At 33.8% G+C, this 18,858-nt stretch overlaps 1 protein-coding gene across 2 annotated transcripts; it reads right to left on the bottom strand.

Annotated features, from left to right (window-relative positions):
• Positions 1-315: 315 nt before the first annotated feature.
• Positions 316-14,052, bottom strand: LOC147400059 (cell division protein FtsZ homolog 2-2, chloroplastic-like). 2 transcript variants are annotated; one of them, XM_086445673.1, is made up of 8 exons: positions 13,792-14,052; positions 12,656-13,320; positions 5,304-5,603; positions 4,644-4,734; positions 2,625-2,749; positions 2,029-2,121; positions 856-921; positions 316-636 (listed from the first exon to the last, which is right to left on the bottom strand). In XM_086445673.1, the coding sequence occupies exons 2-8, from the start codon at positions 13,313-13,315 to the stop codon at positions 502-504; spliced, it is 1,470 nt and encodes a 489-aa protein (XP_086301799.1). In that variant the 5' UTR covers positions 13,316-13,320; positions 13,792-14,052; the 3' UTR covers positions 316-501. The 2 variants fall into 2 exon arrangements, with proteins under 2 accessions (XP_086301799.1, XP_086301798.1); XM_086445672.1 differs by having other exon boundaries at positions 12,656-13,412; positions 13,792-14,051.
• Positions 14,053-18,858: the final 4,806 nt, after the last annotated feature.

Below are 18,858 nucleotides of genomic sequence, written 5' to 3'. Positions count from 1 at the left end.
ACCGACGATGGTTGAGCCTAAGAACAAAAGGAAACATGACTTCCATTCAAACAATCTACACCGCCACAAAGAATATAGGAGGGCAGTGTGGACAGCGTAGTAAGGAGGGTGAGGAAGATAATAGAGGATGGCAATTGAAACAACTTGGTCATAGTTGGGTTTATGTTGACCACGAGACGCAAGGATCGGTCTCATTACCAAACATAGAGAAATTAATGAAATTTGAACCAATTATCATTTGATCAGAGTAGAACTTGGACTACGAAAAGAAAAGAAAAAAAAAAAATTTCTAGAGATAAACAAAGTGAAGGGGCATATTCAAATCCAACATAATTTTTATTACACAATAGGAGAAAAAGAATCCTTTTAGACAAGAACACACTCTTTTTACAACTAAACAGTACATATATCCTAAGATGTGTTTTAAATCCCTGAGGAGGGATTTCGAAAAAGAGAGAAAAACAAGAAACACCGTAGAAGCGAAATATTACAAAAAGAAAGTCAAGCTCTAGGAAAGCGTGACCGCCCTTTCTTCTTCAAGAACTCAGGGATCTCCACCAATCCTCCTTCAGTGAAAGTAGAGGAAGGACGCCTGTTGATTCCGAGGTTGACATCTCCATGTCCTACCTGACTTCCCTGCATTTTACCAGATACATTTGTAAGAAGGGGTTTATATTTTATAGGAACAATGCTAGAGTGACCGCACAGGATCACTACGTTCGACACTTTGTCAACGTGGAGGTGTGCTCAGAACCATAGATGCTCCTCACTCGTATCTCGAGGAAAGCGTCCATGGGTTCTGACCACACCTCCATGTCAGCTCAGTGTCGTAGGCACAGTGGGAAAGTGGGTTACCTGGAGAGGCCGGCCTTCAGTCTCATCTCCACGTTTGAATCCAGTAGCAATCAGAGTTATGCTGACCTGAATGTAAAACAATCTATTACTTACTACACCGGATGGGATTCATAAATCCACTCTTAAAATATTGATGAAATATTAGTAACAGTCCTTTAATATCATCTACATTTCTGGACAGAAGAGCCTCTCATGTCCTATTAACAAATCGCTAAAACAGAAATTTAATTTTCTACCATCCAATTCATTCATCCTAAAATATAGAAATATAACCAAAAAAATGAGAGATTCTACTGGCACCCCAACTTTTACTTTTTTTTTTTTTTGATAAGTTACTTTTATTTATTTTCAACCATTCACTTATTTTCTTTATTTTTAATTAAGGTGTAATAAGTAAAAGTTGGGGTGCCAATAGCAGCTCTGTTCATTTATAAATTAGTAAAATTTACAGAAAAAAAGAAGACATAACAAACGTCTAAGTAGCATGAAAAGTGGGGATAACAAGCATTTCAATTGCATAGAAAATTTGGGCTTCACCAAAATGGTTTCATTGCTCACTATCAGAAAAACCTCTTTAATGTCTACATAACCCAGCAGTCTAAAAGATGAATGTATACATCCAAAATAAAATGCCGTAAATATTTATCTTAAAAAAAAGAAATAAAGATAATATTTCATACAATATGTAATGTTAGTTACAATGATAGGTCTGTGAATCAAAATTAGTCTAAACAGGAAAATCAAAGTTTTATCAAGTGCAATAGTGTCCAGTGTCACTCAGTGTAACGTTCGAAAGAGAAAATAAATGTTGCACCGGCTGAAATTACACAGCACCATGGATAAACCTGAATTTTTTTTTTTTTTAAATTTGTTTGGAAGTCTTAATAATGTTTGAAAGCAACAAAAAAAAACAATGATACAGCATTTTTCATGGGGTGGCGATGAAATTTGTAGGGTGAAGACAGGTTTTGAACCCTGGATTGTGGCATCAACATACACTTCACCAACTAAGCAACCTAGCACCTCCAACGGCTTAAAAAGGGTCATTTATATTAGAAAAAAATTATAAAAGAAAGGAAAAAAGAGATTGCTTTTTTTTTTTTTAAATAAGTAAACGGAGTCTATTAAAATGCAAGGGTACACAAATTCTAGTCCCGTATAAATAGAACTTACTTGCCCACCAAGTGAGGGATCAATCACTGCTCCAAATATCAAGTTTGCACTAGGATCCACAAGGTCATATATCACCTCTGCTGCAGAATTTACCTGTAAGAAACACACTGTAGAAGTTGAAACCTCAGAAAATAGACACAATTAGGTGCAATAATTTTAGAAAAAAAAAACGAAAGAATGAGATAATATCAGTGTTTAATGCATTTACCACTAAAATCTTTCTTCTTTTTTTCTTTTTTTTTTCCAGAATTACACATTAAAAGTAGGCTGTAAGATTGAATCATTTTTCTTTCATGTACAAACAAGCCATGCTATTGAAGGAAGTTTCCCAACGTGTTCTAATGCACCAGAAGCCATGCTATTGAAGGAAGTTTCCCAACGTGTTCTAATGCACCAGGTGAAAGGCATATATTGAAGATTAACGCCCATTTTTGGGGTGAAAATTTTAAGGTGCTCTAAATAGGGTGTTAGTCCAGGATTCAATTTGTAATGTGTTTCTAAAGAGTTCATGAGATCATGTACAAACAAATAACCAAAGAACGAATGGAGGAAAAAAAAACCAATAGATTGAGATGGAATCAATAAAGTAAGCCAACCTCAAACAAAGTTAAATCACTTCCACCAGTGATGTTCCACACAATTCCAGTGGCCCTTTCTATACCAATATCTAGTAAAGGTGACTGTATGGCACTCAATGCAGCATCTCTTGCCCTGGTCTTGCCTGCAAAGAAAAAAAGCATCACCAATTTGAACCCTTCTATGAAAATGAAACACCTGGGTTTAAGTTCTCTTAGCCCATTAAACTGACATGGACACAACTTAACATTGATGTGTGTGTGTGTGTGTGTGAGAGAGAGAGAGAGAGAGTAGATATATAAGGGGGGAATGCTAACGTCCAGTGCTTCATTGCGACATTAGCAATCTCCAATACTTTGCATTTCCAATAATACCCCCCTTTTGTTTTGTTTCTTAGTGAAAAGGGTAACAACACTTTGGTCTTTTGGATATTAAACGCTCATCTTTTTATTGATAAGGTAAGGGTATTTTTGTAATGCTAATGTAGTAAATGCTTGTGTAATAAACATTGCAAACACCTTTACAAAAATACCCTTACCTTTTCACTAAATAAAAAAAAAAGTATTTAATATCCAAAAGACCAAAGGTCCTCATCTTTCTCATTAAAAAACAAACAAGAAGCAGTATTACTGGAATTCAAAATATTGAAAGTTGCCACCAACATCCCAATGAAGCATCGGACGTTTAGCATTCCCTATATATATTGACGGGAGGCTTAAGACCAGCTTATTGTGATTTATGTGTTACATACCATACCAAGTGGTAATCATCGACAATCTGGATCAATTGGCACGACTAACATTAGAAGATCATGTCCTAATGCTACCTTCAAGCTTTTAAATGGTGGGGGGAAAGTGATGGATACAAATGCCCAAGCAATCTTTTTTGCTATAAGCAACCATAAAACTTAGTCACAAAACAGTGTCCAGGGTACTCAAGTCAGACTGGATTAAAGAAAATAGAAAGTCTCCTGACTATTTATAAATAGGAAGCCAATCCACAATCCAGCAAATGACCCATGTTTTCAAATGAAACGACCACATTTAATTCACCACTATCCGTGAAAGTTCCATCACACAAAAACAAACTGAGATGGGAAAAAGGAAAAAAGTTGAGCAGAACAGAGTTATCCTATGGGTTCAATCCTGGCTTAACATAAAGGAGGGAAGAGCTATCCTGGAACTTGAGCAGACAGAAAAGACTCCAAAAGGAGAGCATGGGCTCTAACTAAAGTGGATCTGCCTCCCATTTTGCACTCTAAATCAGACAACCATTCTACATGCCCTACAATAATATTAACACTTCATAGCTAGCAACCATGGTATCGTGGCACAAGTAACTGATGCCACTAAGAATAGGATGAATACACATATAAGCAAAATTGAGATTTGACTTCTCCTGACATAGTTCAAAGTATCATTCCATCTCATAATGTATTGGCCAAGACATCTCATTTTCATATATATAGACACACACATAACTAAAAGTAAGCACCATTTCACGACATATTAAGATATCTATATAATAAAACACAAACGGTGGGACCCATTCCAGCTTTAGTAGAGTGGGGTCCAAAATATCCCACTTTATTGTCTTTCCTCTTCACCACTACTATATTGTCTTTCCTATCCCCCCCTCCTCTTCTTTTTTCAATAATATCCCTCCAATTTTACTATATTTCCTCTTTTACCCCCTTTTTCAATAATATCCCTCTAACTTCACTATCTTTCCTCTTTTACCCCTTTAACCCCAACGAGGATGCTTGTGCCGACGGCATGAGCAAACTCTAGTTAAACATTAAAATTAGTTTAATGTAGTGTACTTCATATCTATGCATATCCAAACATATCATTCTTCTCTCTAATATACCATTTAATACGATCTCTGTCTAGCTTGAAGATATCTCACTCTTTCGCCAACTCAGAAGTTGAGCAACACCAAGAATTTAAATCTTGTCTCCCAAAAAATCATGAATTAAGCCTATAATCAGCTTACAACAAATCTTAAGATTCTTAGAAAAAATAACTACTTGAAATTACCTGTTGCAGTTCCTATCCCCATTAGAGAAGAACCTGCATTTGCCATAACAGCTCGCACATCAGCAAAATCAACATTAACCAGACCTGGAACCTGAAATTGAGATAGCCAACCACCGATTAGGGAACAAAAAAAATTAACATTGCAAGAGGAATCTAAGTGAAAGACGCACATAATTAAAAATACCATATGAGAAAATCAAATGTACCCATTCAAACAACTGTTTAGGACTGTCTATCAACAACATATTCCGTAAGAACCTAGGAGATTACCTACCAAAAAAGAGACCTGATTGGATGATCATAGCTTTCTAATCTAAACTTCTTCTCAGGATAGTTTTTGTATTTTTCTGATGGACTAAGAGGATGAGATAGATCACACAACTAGTTCAATTTTTGTAAAACGCTTAGTTAGAGGAAAAAAATGAGAAATGGTATATATTAATGTACCATTTTTTTCTCTTTTGTTTACTGGAGAAAGAACAACTCCAGCCTAAACTCTTAGTTGGAGTTTTAAGCTTTGCTAAGAACTTCAATTTAAAGGACCCTTCTGAACCCTTCCAATATTTAAGTTCATTTACCTGAATAAAAGTTGAAGTTTTACAGTTCAAAACTAAAAATAAAGTCAAAGTTCTCAGAACAAGTTCTATGGGCCTTTCATACTGTGATTATATCAGAGATCCCACGAACACCTTGTCGAAGTGTATCATCAGCCAAGTTAAATGCTTCAGTTACAGGGGTAGATGGGGAAACTGCGGTCAACAACTTGTCATTTGGAATGACAATCATTGTATCAACATTGTCTCTCAAAGCTGCAATTCCTTCTTGTGCTTGAACTGCCCGCCTACGCCCTTCAAAAGAAAAAGGGGTTGTAACAATACCAACTGTCAAGATACCCATTGACTTTGCAATCCCAGCAATTATTGGGGCCCCGCCAGTGCCGGTTCCTCCACCCATTCCAGCCTGCAAGTAAGACATAGTTCATGAAAAGAAAAGAAAGAACTAATAAAAAAGAGAAAATGGGAGGAAATTTTCTTTGCTTCTCTTTTTTATTTTTATTATAACCCATATAAATTGAAAAATAAAAGCAAGAAATAAAGAAAACCAGTGTGAAAGATCTTCATAGCCAGACAATTCTTCCAACCTTAGCTGCATAAGAACATATACAAGTATTGAAAACCAACACTGCTTACAGAGGGATGTTCTTTCCGAAATCCCAACAAGAAGGATTCGTGGATTTGTCAGTGTATTACACAATAGATCTTCTAAGAATTAACATGCATGGTAGAAACATAACTCGAATTGTTACTATTATAATGAGAGAAGGCGGAGTAGAAGTGGTTCGACACGAAAATTTGAATCTCACAAATGCCCCCACCTATACATTTTAAACTTAATATAGTCAGGGTCATTTTGATCCAAGAAAATTGCATTAGTTAATTTTCAAAATAACAAAAACATCCTTATTACTATATTATTATGAAATCTTCAAAAAACCTTTAATTATTATGAAAATTAACTAACAGAATTATAGTAATAAGGATGTTTTTGTTACAAATAAGCCCTTCTGATACATGTGTGTAAGCACATGCTACCTTCTAGTGTTATTAAAGAATATTAATTATTAGTTTGATTAATTTAATATTATAAAAAAATAAGACACAAAAATCTCTCTCAATGATGGCTAGTGCAAACAAGTCCTATTTGTTGGGCAAATATCTGGTTTTTACAAGCAGCTCGACTTCTTAGGAAAGGTATATTTGCCAAAGGTAATCTGGCACTCAATTCAGCTCCAGTTTCAAGCAGTATATTCAGAAGAGATAAATGGAGATTGGATGCAAACATCTTCTATATCTACTCTACCTATAGACTGTAATGAGCTACTCAGGATCAATAAATCCTGGATTCTCACGGATTGATCCTGAACAGCAATTAATTAGTTACTATCCCAATCTTTGGAGGACATCTCTCTAACCCCTCAAACTATATGAACTTCAGCCCATATAGATCTTACCAAGCTGGATGCACCAGCCTGAAGAACCACATTTCTCTTGTAGCCTCAACCAGGGTAGTCCTTAGAGACCATCTGCAAGTATCTTGGGGTAGGCGAAATGTTGCACTCTGTTACGCACTTTCAATTTTGAGTGTACGTTACTATAAGGTGAATGGTCTGATTCATTATCCTGTTCATCATGTTTTCTAGTGAGCAAAAGAAAAGTGAAAGTGAAAGATAGGGAGAGGAATGTGGAGGACATTATCAAACAATGTCCTACCGTTGTTCCAACTTCCTTCGCTATCTTCTTCTTTACCTTCTATTTTCCAATGTCTGTGGACCATTTCAGACCCTTGACCCCTAAAATGAGTTATACAAGATTACTGTCTTGAGGACAAAAGTTTTGACTTGCATGGGATTGCCCCTTTGTGGTTAATTCAAGGCCTGCTCGATATTCCCCCTGGACCCATTTATCAAAGAGAATTTGAAGCATTATGACCTTGCTCCAAATTAGACTGATGGAAAGTTCTGGAGGGTGATGTCTGGGATCATCTACATCACAAGAAAGGCAAGAAAAAAGTTGGATGATGTGACACCCAACTACCTCATTAGATCCTACCCAGGTTGGGAGTACTACTATTCTATCGCAGCTAGACGGTGAAGAATCATCTGATCTCAACTCTCAAGTGCAGCGGAAACAGACATGAATGGCTTGGGGATCCTGTCTTCATCTCTAGTGCAAGGCAGTTTGGCAACCATCCATCATGAGAAGACCCCTTGGTGAGACAGAGTTGCAATTTTGAAGGTATAATGATCATTCCCTACTTTATGTTGGATTATTATTATTTATACTAATTATTTTCTAATTAAAAATAAATTTGGAGCCTTTTCACATGTACGGTTTTATAAAATTACTGGATTGTAAGTGAATAAAACAATAATCAAATTAAAATAATAAACGTAAAATACTTTGAATCACTTTCCTTCAAATCCAATAACTTTTATGCAATGTCTCGATCTCGAATTCGAACGTGAATAGGTGTACTACCCCAACTCTTCCTACATTTTTGGGTGATAAGAACTTCTATCTTATAAGAACATAATAACTGTGTAGAGAAGGGAGACACTTATTTATAAAAAAATGGGTACTAGATTTCTACCCATCATAGTAATTATGGCATTAGGTGGAATACCACATAATTTGGATAAGATGTACACTAACCAATCAAATTTAACGTTGATTGCCAATACAGACTACATATATGATTATCAATTTTACCCTTATTGTTTTGAACAATTATAATTCAGTAATTTTACAAAACGGTACATGTGAAAATATCACAAATTTATTTTAATTTAAAAAAACTAGTATAAATAATAATAATAATAATCCAACAATCTCTCACTTGACCTTCACATATACTAATAAGTTTAGAAAATGACTTTATGGATTATAACATTTTGAATAATCAAGTGCACTTTTTTGAAAATCAATTGTTCAATCAATTCAGATAATTTTTAACTATCGCCCTTATTCAGAGATACCACTAATAATGGATCATGGATGTAACAAAGTAGTCATTGTCGGTCCTAAGACAGTTTCATGATCTCAAAATTAGTACTATCAATGAATTGGGAATTTACCTTTACAAGATTTTTCCTTTGTGGTATCGGGCACTGCATATCCCTCAATGTAATATATATGTACATGCCTTAGGTGTCAAGCTTCATACTCGCCGTATTTCATTTTGATATCTTAGTAGCAACCAACCATGTGATATTCCATTATTTTTCTACGTAGAATGGAGGCTTCATCAATGTGATGCCAAGTCACGTCTAGCCCAAGCATTTTTCAACACTTTATAAGTACATCTACTCACATGCAAGAATAACATGTGTACACATTAATTACTTTAAGTGATAATAAATAGTCTATTAGGAGTATAAATATGTAGTAAACAAGCATAAAAGTAAATTATATATCTAAATAACATAATCAAATGACTTAATAACTCCCATACAAGTCACATGGTCCTTGAAAACGTTTGGTGGGAGATCTTTTGTGAGAAGGTTAGCTATTATATTTCTTGAATCTATCTTGATCAACACTTCATGAACCTTTTCACATACTAGAATGTACTTTATTTCTATTTATTTGTTACCTCTAGTTACCCCTTCATTTTTTGCATAATTAGTAGTCGCTTTGTTATCACAATAAATAACAATATGTCTATGAATGGAATTTACAACCCCCAATTCTCCAATAAAATTCTTTAACCAAACTACTTGAAGGGTTACTTTATAGCACCCAATGAACTCTGAATACATGGTCGAATCTGTCAAAATAGTCTACTTTGAACTTCTCCATGAGACAACTGCATGAGCAAGAACGAAAATATAATTGAAGTAGACTTTAAACTATCACGGCATCCAGCATGATCTACATAAAAAAACCAACTTGAAACTCATTCGATTTTTTGTAGACTAATATAAAGTTTTTTGTTCTTTGTAAATATCGAAGTACCTTATTTACTGCTCTTCAATAAGCAATATCAAGGTTTTGTTGATATCTCTCAAGCCTACCCACGATATAACTGATATCCGGTTGGATGCAAATCATTGCATACATAAGACTTCTGACTATTGAGGCAAACTCGGATGCATCTACTTTCATTTTCTCAATCTTGTTCTTGAGACACTAATTTTGACTAAATACATCATTTTTGACCACATGAGCTTCATCAGGGACACATTTCTCCACATAAAATCACTTGAGTACCTTTTCAATGTATTATTTCTGACAAGCCCAATTTGTCTATCTCTTTGAATTTTGATCTCTAGAAGATATTGAGCGTTCTCCGTATCCTTCATGTCAAAATTTCTTGACAAAAAATTATTTGTGTCATATAAGAGATGAACATTATTGCTCGCCAATAATATATCATCAACATAGAGCACAAGAATGATGAAGCAACTCCCACTCATCTTGAGATATACATTTGTCCACGACATTTTCTTTAAAACCATATCCAATCACCACTTGGTCAAATTTTAAATACCACTATCTTGATGCTTGTTTCAAACAATAAATGAACATTTTCAACTTGCAAACGATTGTTCATTTTTATGAATTTTAAAACCATTAGGTTGTGCAGTGTAAATCTCCTCTTCCAATTCACTATTCAAAAAAGCGATTTCTACATCCATCTGATGTAATTCTAAATCATAGTGTATCACAATTATCAAGATGATCCTCAGTGAATCCTTTGAAGAAACAAGGTAATAAGTCTCACTAAAGTCAATTATTGGCTTTTGCTTGGAATCCTTTGCCACAAGCCTTGCTTTATAAATCTCTCAACCTTACCATTTGAATATTTTTTAGTTTTGAGTACCAATTTATATTCTATTGTTTTAAGACCTTCTAGAAGCGTCGTACGTTCCCATACTTCATTATTTTTCATAGATCTCAATTCTAACAGGATTATACTAATTATATTCTAATTAAAAACAAATTTGTGGCCCTTTCACATATACAATTTTATAAAATTAGAATTGTAATTGTTTTAAAAATAAGGGTAAAGTTGGGAATCATATATGTAGTTTGTTATTACCTCCCAACATCAAATTCAATAAGTTAGTGAACATCATATCCAAATTACGTAGTATCCACCTAATATCATGATTCCTACGATGGTTAGAAATCATGAATTCCTACGATGGTTAGAAATCATGAATTCCTCTTTTTTTAAATAGGTGGTCGTCCCCACTCTCTACACACTTATTGTATTCTTTTGGGATAGAGGTTTACATGTATTTTACGTTTATTACTTTAATTTGATTATTGTTTTGTTCAACGTCAAATCCTAGATTCATTATCAATTTGATTATAACTAGATGAAGTTTTACAATACTTTATTCATACATTGTGCTTTCTCGGCACTCGTACACCATGTTTTTGCAGCTCTATTGCATAGACAAAAGCCAAATGTTGTCAGACCATCTTGAAAAGCGCCTCACCCACTGGCCTGCTGCAAGAACTCTGCTTGCATGATGAAAAATCAAACTCTGGTGTTCATACGATGTTCCCAAGATGTAGGTGTAGCTCAGCTGAGGGAAGATCTACTCTCAACATCCTAAAAGTCTCTCTTCCAGGATTCTCAAGGATACATTCCCATGAAGGCTTCCTCTCCGAATCTTTGAAGGATCACTTTATAGCCTCAATATATACAGAGATCTTTGGCCCATACGTATATTGACAAGCTGGATGTACCAGCCTGGCCCACATTTCTCCTACAACCTCATCTCAAGTAGTCCATCTCAGAAACCCTCCTGGCATGATAAGTGGAAGGAGCAGATATCATGTTGATTCATGCACACAATATTTATTTTGCAATTTATGTTTCCAAATATCAGTTAATATTTGTAGTTATTAGCTCATAGAATATTAATTATTAGAGGGTATACTCTAATTTATTCAGAAAAACTCACCAAAAATATAATTTATTAACGAAGGCAATTATTTTACATAAAAAAGAACAAGATTGTAATCCGCTGTATCGCATTTCTGATGATAAGTGCACAGATATGCACTTTCCCATATATGTCCTCCTAAGATACCACTATTCGAATCCTCAATCATCATTAATATTTAGATATCTCTACTAAGAATAGTAGAGCCAATAGTTTCTGTTATTGTGGATATTTGTTCTGTGCAAATTCCAAGAAACAGGAAGAAATTCTTGAAGTATAATTCCAAAAAATCAATTGGGTGTGGGAATCAAACATATGGAAACATGGTACTTCTTCTGTTGAATGTAACTCATAGAACATATCCTCATTTCTGGTGATAGTAATGTATAGTGTTGTCTAGTAGAATCATATATTCACAGCCCATCAAGTAGATAACAACAAACTGTCTGACCAAGTCCACATCGAGATGTATAGCGACCACATTGGTCTTTCAATTCAGTCCCAAAGCTGGTATTTTCTAAACTTGAGTTTCAAAAATTACCAAAAGCACCAAAACCATTTCCTCGGAGGCCATATCCAAGCTTGATTGTGAAAGATATAGACAGAATAGAAAATAGTCGAGCTATTTTATGGGAAGACAATATAATCAAATAAGATTATGAAAATCACACAAAACAATACATTAAAATCCAATTATGACATATAGGGAAAAAAGGCAAGTGAGTTAATGAAAAATATGTCAACGGCAATACTATCCATAAAATAAAACACAACGGTGGGACCTACTTGTGGGGGAGAAACATCCCCTCATCTGCAGTGAGCCTTTCCTCTTCACGCCCTTCAACTTTAGTCTTTCCTCCCCCCTCCCCTCCCCCTCTTTTTTCAATAATATCCCTCCAATCTTACAATCTTTCCTCTTTTATCCCATTTTTTAATAATACCCCCACGAACTTGACTATCTTTCCTCTTTTACCCCTTTAACCCCAAAGTGGATCCTACTCTTTTGTCCCCCTTTCCAATAATACCCTTCCAAATTTATTGCTTTTCCTCTTTCACCCCCTAAACCCCAAAGAGGATGCATGTGACTATGGCACGGGCAAACTCTAGCAAACTTTAAAGTCAACATAGGATATACCAATTCTCTCACAACTTGAAGCAGAAAGGGAACATAAAGTATAAATACGAGAAACTACCAAAAGAAAATAGAGAGAGACTAGAGAAAATGATAGATCTAAACCCCAACATCTTCAATGCACCCTTCCATATACAACATAGTCAGCCCAACAACAAACCAATTTGAGACAGTTCAAGTGACCAGCCTTCTTTTGGGTGGAGTATAGGCCAAAATTATATGGAACAAGATTCCTATGCCAAAAGAATGGACCTCTTTCCCAACCAATATCATTCGTTACTTAGTCAAAATTTTCCTCTATTCAAATAGTTGAACTACTAGACTGATAAATCGGCGGCCACGTAAATTAACTTTATAATATAGTACTATAGAACTATAAATGAATACAAATCATTGTGGGCAAAAATAAAATAAACGTACCGTTACAAAAATCATGTCAGCACCATAAACGGCCTCCTGTATCGCTTCTTTGCTTTCCTTTGCAGAATTCATGCCAATATCTGGGTTCCCACCGGCACCAAGACCCCTAGTTAGCTGCTGGCCAATTTGCAAATGGTTCTTTGGAAATATGGGTGACATCCTCATGGCTTGAACATCCGTGTTAACTATCCAAAACTCCACACCATTCATGGAACTCTCAATCATTCTATTGACAGCATTGGAACCTCCACCCCCAACACCAATAACTTTGATCTTGGCTTCATTAGAATTATTTGGACTAGACAAGTCTATTAAACTCTCAGTGACACTACCACCTGAGCTCTCCTTTCTCGGACTAGAAACTGTATCGTTCCCCTCACCTCCTCTAAGCATTGTAACTTCAGGGTGTAGATGCAAGAAAGGGTCTTTACTTTGGTATGAACTTAAGATATTGGAATTGACCAAACATCTAAAATGAGACGAATTCGAGTTTATCTTTCGGCTAGAACCAACCCAAAGCCCATTGTTTTCATCGAACCTCTTCGGGGAGCTAATTGTAATCATGTGATTCATAGTTAAAACTCTCCTTCCAAGAATGTCAAATACTCTGACTGAATTCCGAGTATCAGACGGCGCAAAATATGGTACTCGAGTTGCCATTTTAACTATCAAAACCCAAAAGTCGAGAATTTCAATAAATGTATTCACCCAAATGCCCAAACATCAGTAATTTCAACACAAATCTTTCACTTGAGACCTGAAAAAACACAAAACAGGAAATGGAAAGAAGCCCAACTGAATCTAATATACCCTTTAAGTAAATTTCGACAGAAAACAATTCTGACCCACCAACAGAAGAAAATGAAAATTTTCAAAACTCAATGATCACTAGAAACCAAAGTTGTATGGGGTTTCAAACTTCTAGCATAGAAGTCCAAAACAAAATTTACAGAAAACCCATCAAAGAAACTTCACAAATAAAAAATACCCAGAAAGAAAAACCAACAACTCACATAAAACGCAACAGAGACAACTCTAATGCAAAACCCAGAGCTAGAACAAGTGAACAACCCCTCAAAACCAGAAGAAAATTAAAATGACAAATGGGTCCTCAAAGAAAAGAGAGGTAGAAATACCATAGAAGTTGTATAAGCCTAGGAAACGTTTCTCCAATCATTTGGAAGCCAAGCTGAAATCGAATATAAGACCACTGAGAAGATTGTTGAAAGGGGTTTTGGGCTGGTGGTTGTAGGTACAATTCCCTCCTTTGGCTCTTCTAATTATGCAAAAGTGAGCTCCAAAGGCGCACATTAGCTTCCTTATCAGAGAGGTTTCTGTGAAGTGTGAATGGCTCACCCACTTGGCACCTTTTTGGCTAAACGACTACACACGTGACTTTCTACCATCCTACCACTGCTCGAGATTTGACGGAAATTTGGAAGAGGCGAGTAGGAAAAAACTTGGGAAAATTACCTAAACAACCCTCGCGGAGGAATTTTTTTCTAATTAATTCCAAAGTTTTAGGGCTTCTATTAATATTTCATTTAGGAAAAAAAATTATAATCAATCCCTGACCCCACTCCCCACATTTCTCACGATTGAAGTGTCGAAATTGTCTTAACCATTCAAACTCAACATTTTCATTAAAAAATATTTGATTTTCAGTATCCCAATCGAATTTCAGAGACTTCATTACAACGAAGAGGATTTGAGAAGGGAGAATAAGTCGTTTTCAATGATTTTTTCAAGACATCTAAAAAAATTAGGGTTTCTTTTTAAAGTTTTTTTGCTTTGTGTTTTGGATGAAAGTTAATCAAGGATGATTCTTTTGGTTTGAAGTTATTTACACAAGTCATTATGTCAAGTTTTTAGTCAACTTTTTTCATGTATTTTAGTCGGAAAATAAGTAGGTAAAACCAACGTTGAGTTCACCATATTTTTTTATTGAGTTCAACATTTTTATTGTCAAGTTTGACATTTAAAAAAAATCTCACCCTCATTCTCATTTTTTGTTATAAATCATTGAAATAAATCAAAAAAATTCATCTAAATGTTCAAAATTAGAAGTATATCAGTTTCAATCGTCAAAAATGATTGCAATTGCCATTGAAAAATCTAAGTGTAGACACCCCAATTTGCATGGTCCCCTTTTAAAAAAGTCCATAAAAGTGTGTTTTAAATCTAATTGTCAAATCAAAAGGCTTAAGAAGGGCTGACAATGATCCAAATTTTATCTGGAATCCAATCTATTTCAATTCAAAAAATTTGGATCAATATTTTGTATTTTTGGGTTGAAAATGGAGTTCCGATTAATTTTCAGATCAACCCCAATCTAATCCGAACACTTATAATGTTTTTAATACAAGACCCTGTGAGCCTTGGTTTAATCTCCTCTTTACTTAAGAATAAATAAATAAATAAACCTCCAACCCCATCATCTTCCCCAAAGGTGCATCTCTCTCTCTCTCTCTCTCCCATATGTGATTTTGCTTAGGCGCGATCTCTTTCTCAGTTAGGATCTCTCTCTATCTCTCAACCACAATCTCTTTCTCTCCCTCAATTGATTTCCCTCCCAGTCGTGATATCTATCTCTCACAACTGCTGTCTTAGTCCATTTCTCTCGGTAGTTTCTCATTGTCTCTCACACAGACTATGAAAATCCTATTTTTCATTAGCTCGATTTGGATTGAATGAAGATTTCATCAGATTGAATTTGGTTGAGGAATTCATTGATCCAATCGAATTCGGTTCACATGGTAAATTTTTTGGATCAACAATGGTGTGATAGAAATTCAGTACTGAACCGATTTATTGCCAACCTTAGGCTTAAGTTTGAGATTCCAATCTTTTGTTCCAATAAAATAACCCAAGGCCTTTGTTTGGCCAATGGGCTCACAAATAAATCATTTTAGTTTAATTTTCCATTGCATCCATGCATCCTCGTTGCATTCATTTTCTAGCCCCCAATCTTTTTTTTTTCAAACCCTAAACTATGTCAAACCCAATCCAAACTCACAAAATCCCTAATCTTATTCCCCAATTCAAAACGCATAATCAAATACAACCAATCCTCCAATCCCACTAATGGAATTCCCTAACCTAATCAAACCCCTAGCTAATTGTTAGCCCTTAGTAAAGTCCAACTTCAAATTCAAACCCTAAGCCCAACTTCCTAACCAAGCTCATTCCTAAATCAAATCCAACACTATTATAAATCCAATCCAACTATATTGACCCCTACTCAAGGTCCAAAAGGTGAAAAGCCCATACTACAAACCTCGCCACATGTTACCACCTTGTTTATCCTCTCAAATCTAATCAATCAAATCTCATCATTACTTTCAAAAACTACACAAACCACCTCTTTGCCATTTTCCCTTAATCAACTCACCTGACCCTATCTTTTCGACCATTCTCTCAAACCACCACCCCACACCCCATTTAGTTTGATTTTCACTTAATCACATGAGAATGGACAACCTCACATGAATTTTACCTAAAGACATGGGTCAAAAGTCTCGTGCCTTCCATTTCTTGTTTTTACCCTCCATTTACCTCAAATTTCAGTCACACACTTCATTTTTTCTCACTTTCTAATTTGGACCCTTTTGACCTTAAAAGGTGTTCTAAAACTCTATAACAAAAAACTCACATCTCCCAAAAAAAATCTCATGCTCTCATACCCCCCCTCTCAACCTTAAACTCTACACAATTTTTCACTCAAAACCCTCAATTTTTTCAACATTTTTCCATCATTAAGCTATCTTCAAAAACTCTCAACCTTCAACCCATTTCAATCAACACCTAACCTCAAGTAACCATTTGAAGAACTCAGTAAAGAACATCAAGGGACAATGTGAGTTATGATAGATTTAATTTTAAGCATTGTGTAACGCTATGAAATTTATTGTGTATATCGAGGAATTAAGTCAATTATATTGAGTTGTTTTCCTATTAGAAAATAAATAAATAAATTATTAAAAAATAAATCATGAAATTATCAATCTAAAACAATAATTTCTAGAAGGATAATTTGCTAAATGAAATGTACAATTTAGAGCATCTTGTCATAATTATGATCAAAGAATTAGAACATTTAGTCAAAATAAATAAAATTCAAAATTTTATAAGAAGCTTGTTTGGTCAAACGAATGTTACCATTAAATTCAAAAGCATCGAAAAACATAATTTAGACTATCAGCATGCTTAAATTCAAATTTAATATGATAAGTTATGAAAATATCAATTTTATTAAGAAAACTTAGGGCGTAAAGGATATTTTGATTAATAGAGAAAAATCGATGAGGAAATTCAAAAATCTGAGATACACACTTCGAATTGGTCTAATGTAACGGATATAACGGAGAAAAGAAAAATATATAAATTTTTTTAATATTATTTAATTATTTTTATATTATTAAAATATTAAAATAAATTTTTTTATTAAAAATTAGATTTAATTATGATTATTTATATAAAAAGTTAGATTTGAAATTATTAAAATATAAAAAGAGTTGAATATAATTAAAATAAATATAAATATTATTATATTATATTATAAATAGAAGGTGTTTAAAATTTGTCATCGAACACCTGTATCAATTTATATATTATAATATAAAGTTTTATATTATTATAATATAAAAGTTTGTATTATTATAAAGTAAAGAATTCGATGTTGATTGTAACTGAGACATTGAAATCGAAATAGCGATCAATTGAGTTTGAAATTGGGTTTGTGCACGTTGCGTTCAATCAATATTTAAACATATTTAGGATATGAATTAAGATCTGACACTGAAGAAGAAAATAGTCATGACTTCGAGATCTACCTAGTCACCGAATTACTTGATCGAATCGTCAAGGGGATTGGCTAAAAAAATCATTTTTTAGTATAAGAGCACGTAAAAACACAGTTACAAAAATAGGAAACTTATAATTTCAAATTCGTAATATAGTTTTCAATGAAATCTATTTTATTTTAATTTTTATTGTTAATTTCAAATTTATTATGATTTAAATTCAAAATTCATGCATTGAATTATAAAATAATTTGTTTTATATCTTTCCATTGATATTTAAATATCATGAAATAAAAATAAATGAATTTGAGTGGGTATAACCAGAGAATTAATTTGTTTAACAAATTGATTTTCATAATAATTTTCGTAAAGTGTTCGTTTTAAAAACTATTAAGATGCCCTATTTTGAAAATGTATTTACATTGAATAATTATTTATTAAAAGAAGAAAAAAAAATATTTAAGTTTAAATTTGAAATCGAGAATGAAAGTCTGGATTATTTATAATCGAAAATGGGATTCTTGACTGGTTTGAATCGAGAATGGGATTCTCGGTTGTATGTGTTTGTGTTGAGGAATTTTCAAGTTTGGAGTGCTTTTGAGTATTGTGTAATAAAGCATGGGATGCAATTAAGACAGTAACCGTGGGACGATTTACCTACATGTTTACTACTTTCAATATACTACTTCATGTTTATAATTCTATAATACTTGGGAATATCGTTACACTTGCAAATTTATTTTATTTTATTTCAAATGAATTTTAAAAAATATAATTATTATTTTTATTATCCATTAAAGGGGTAATGAATACCCATAAGATTAATCGGTAACTTTTTCCGGAAACAACTAAGTAATTGAGAATAATAGGGGTTTGATATTCTCTCCGGTAGAATGGGATACCACTTGAAAATATTTTAGTACCCACTATTCAGAAAATTCCTATATAATCTTTATTGGAAAATAATAAATTATACTGTAAAGATGGTTTGTAAATTACTAGATTGATTGAGAATACGTGTATACCATAAAGGTACAATGAAGTTGGCTAGTCATTTACAATTTATAGTAGCCAAACAATTAATCTCCGTTAAAAATCAATGACTAATTTGAGTCGGAAAACACGTTCAACCAATTATGGTAAATTGCCAGATAGACCATAAAATCAAAAACTAATGTGAGTTCCACACTAGTTAAGTATTGGAACATCGATATATAGATCGATACTTTTATATTGGTCGTGTATCTCGTTATTCTTATCAAATACACCATCAGGATTCATATTCTTATGACATGTTTATATTTATTTTATCTTATTGTGAGATCAAGATATTTCATTATTATTTTGTTAAATATTAGTCTATTTCGAGTGTTATTCGTTTTGCTTATTTATTTAAAAATC

The sequence above is a fragment of the Akebia trifoliata genome, chromosome 6 (assembly GCF_017979445.1).
Source record: "Akebia trifoliata isolate Shusen 1 chromosome 6, ASM1797944v1, whole genome shotgun sequence".
In the NCBI taxonomy this organism is placed as follows: Eukaryota; Viridiplantae; Streptophyta; class Magnoliopsida; order Ranunculales; family Lardizabalaceae; genus Akebia; species Akebia trifoliata.
This window is presented reverse-complemented; position numbering and strand designations above follow the sequence as displayed.

Excerpts from the sequence above, each read along its gene's own strand:
- LOC147400059 (XM_086445673.1), bottom strand. The coding sequence starts at position 13,315 with ATGGCAACTCGAGTACCATATTTTGCGCCGTCTGATACTCGGAATTCA. Across the intron at positions 5,604-12,655 it reads CTGACATGATTTTTGTAACG|GCTGGAATGGGTGGAGGAAC; the intron begins GTACGTTTATTT and ends TCTTACTTGCAG. Across the intron at positions 2,122-2,624 it reads GTGATTTAACTTTGTTTGAG|GTAAATTCTGCAGCAGAGGT; the intron begins GTTGGCTTACTT and ends TGTTTCTTACAG.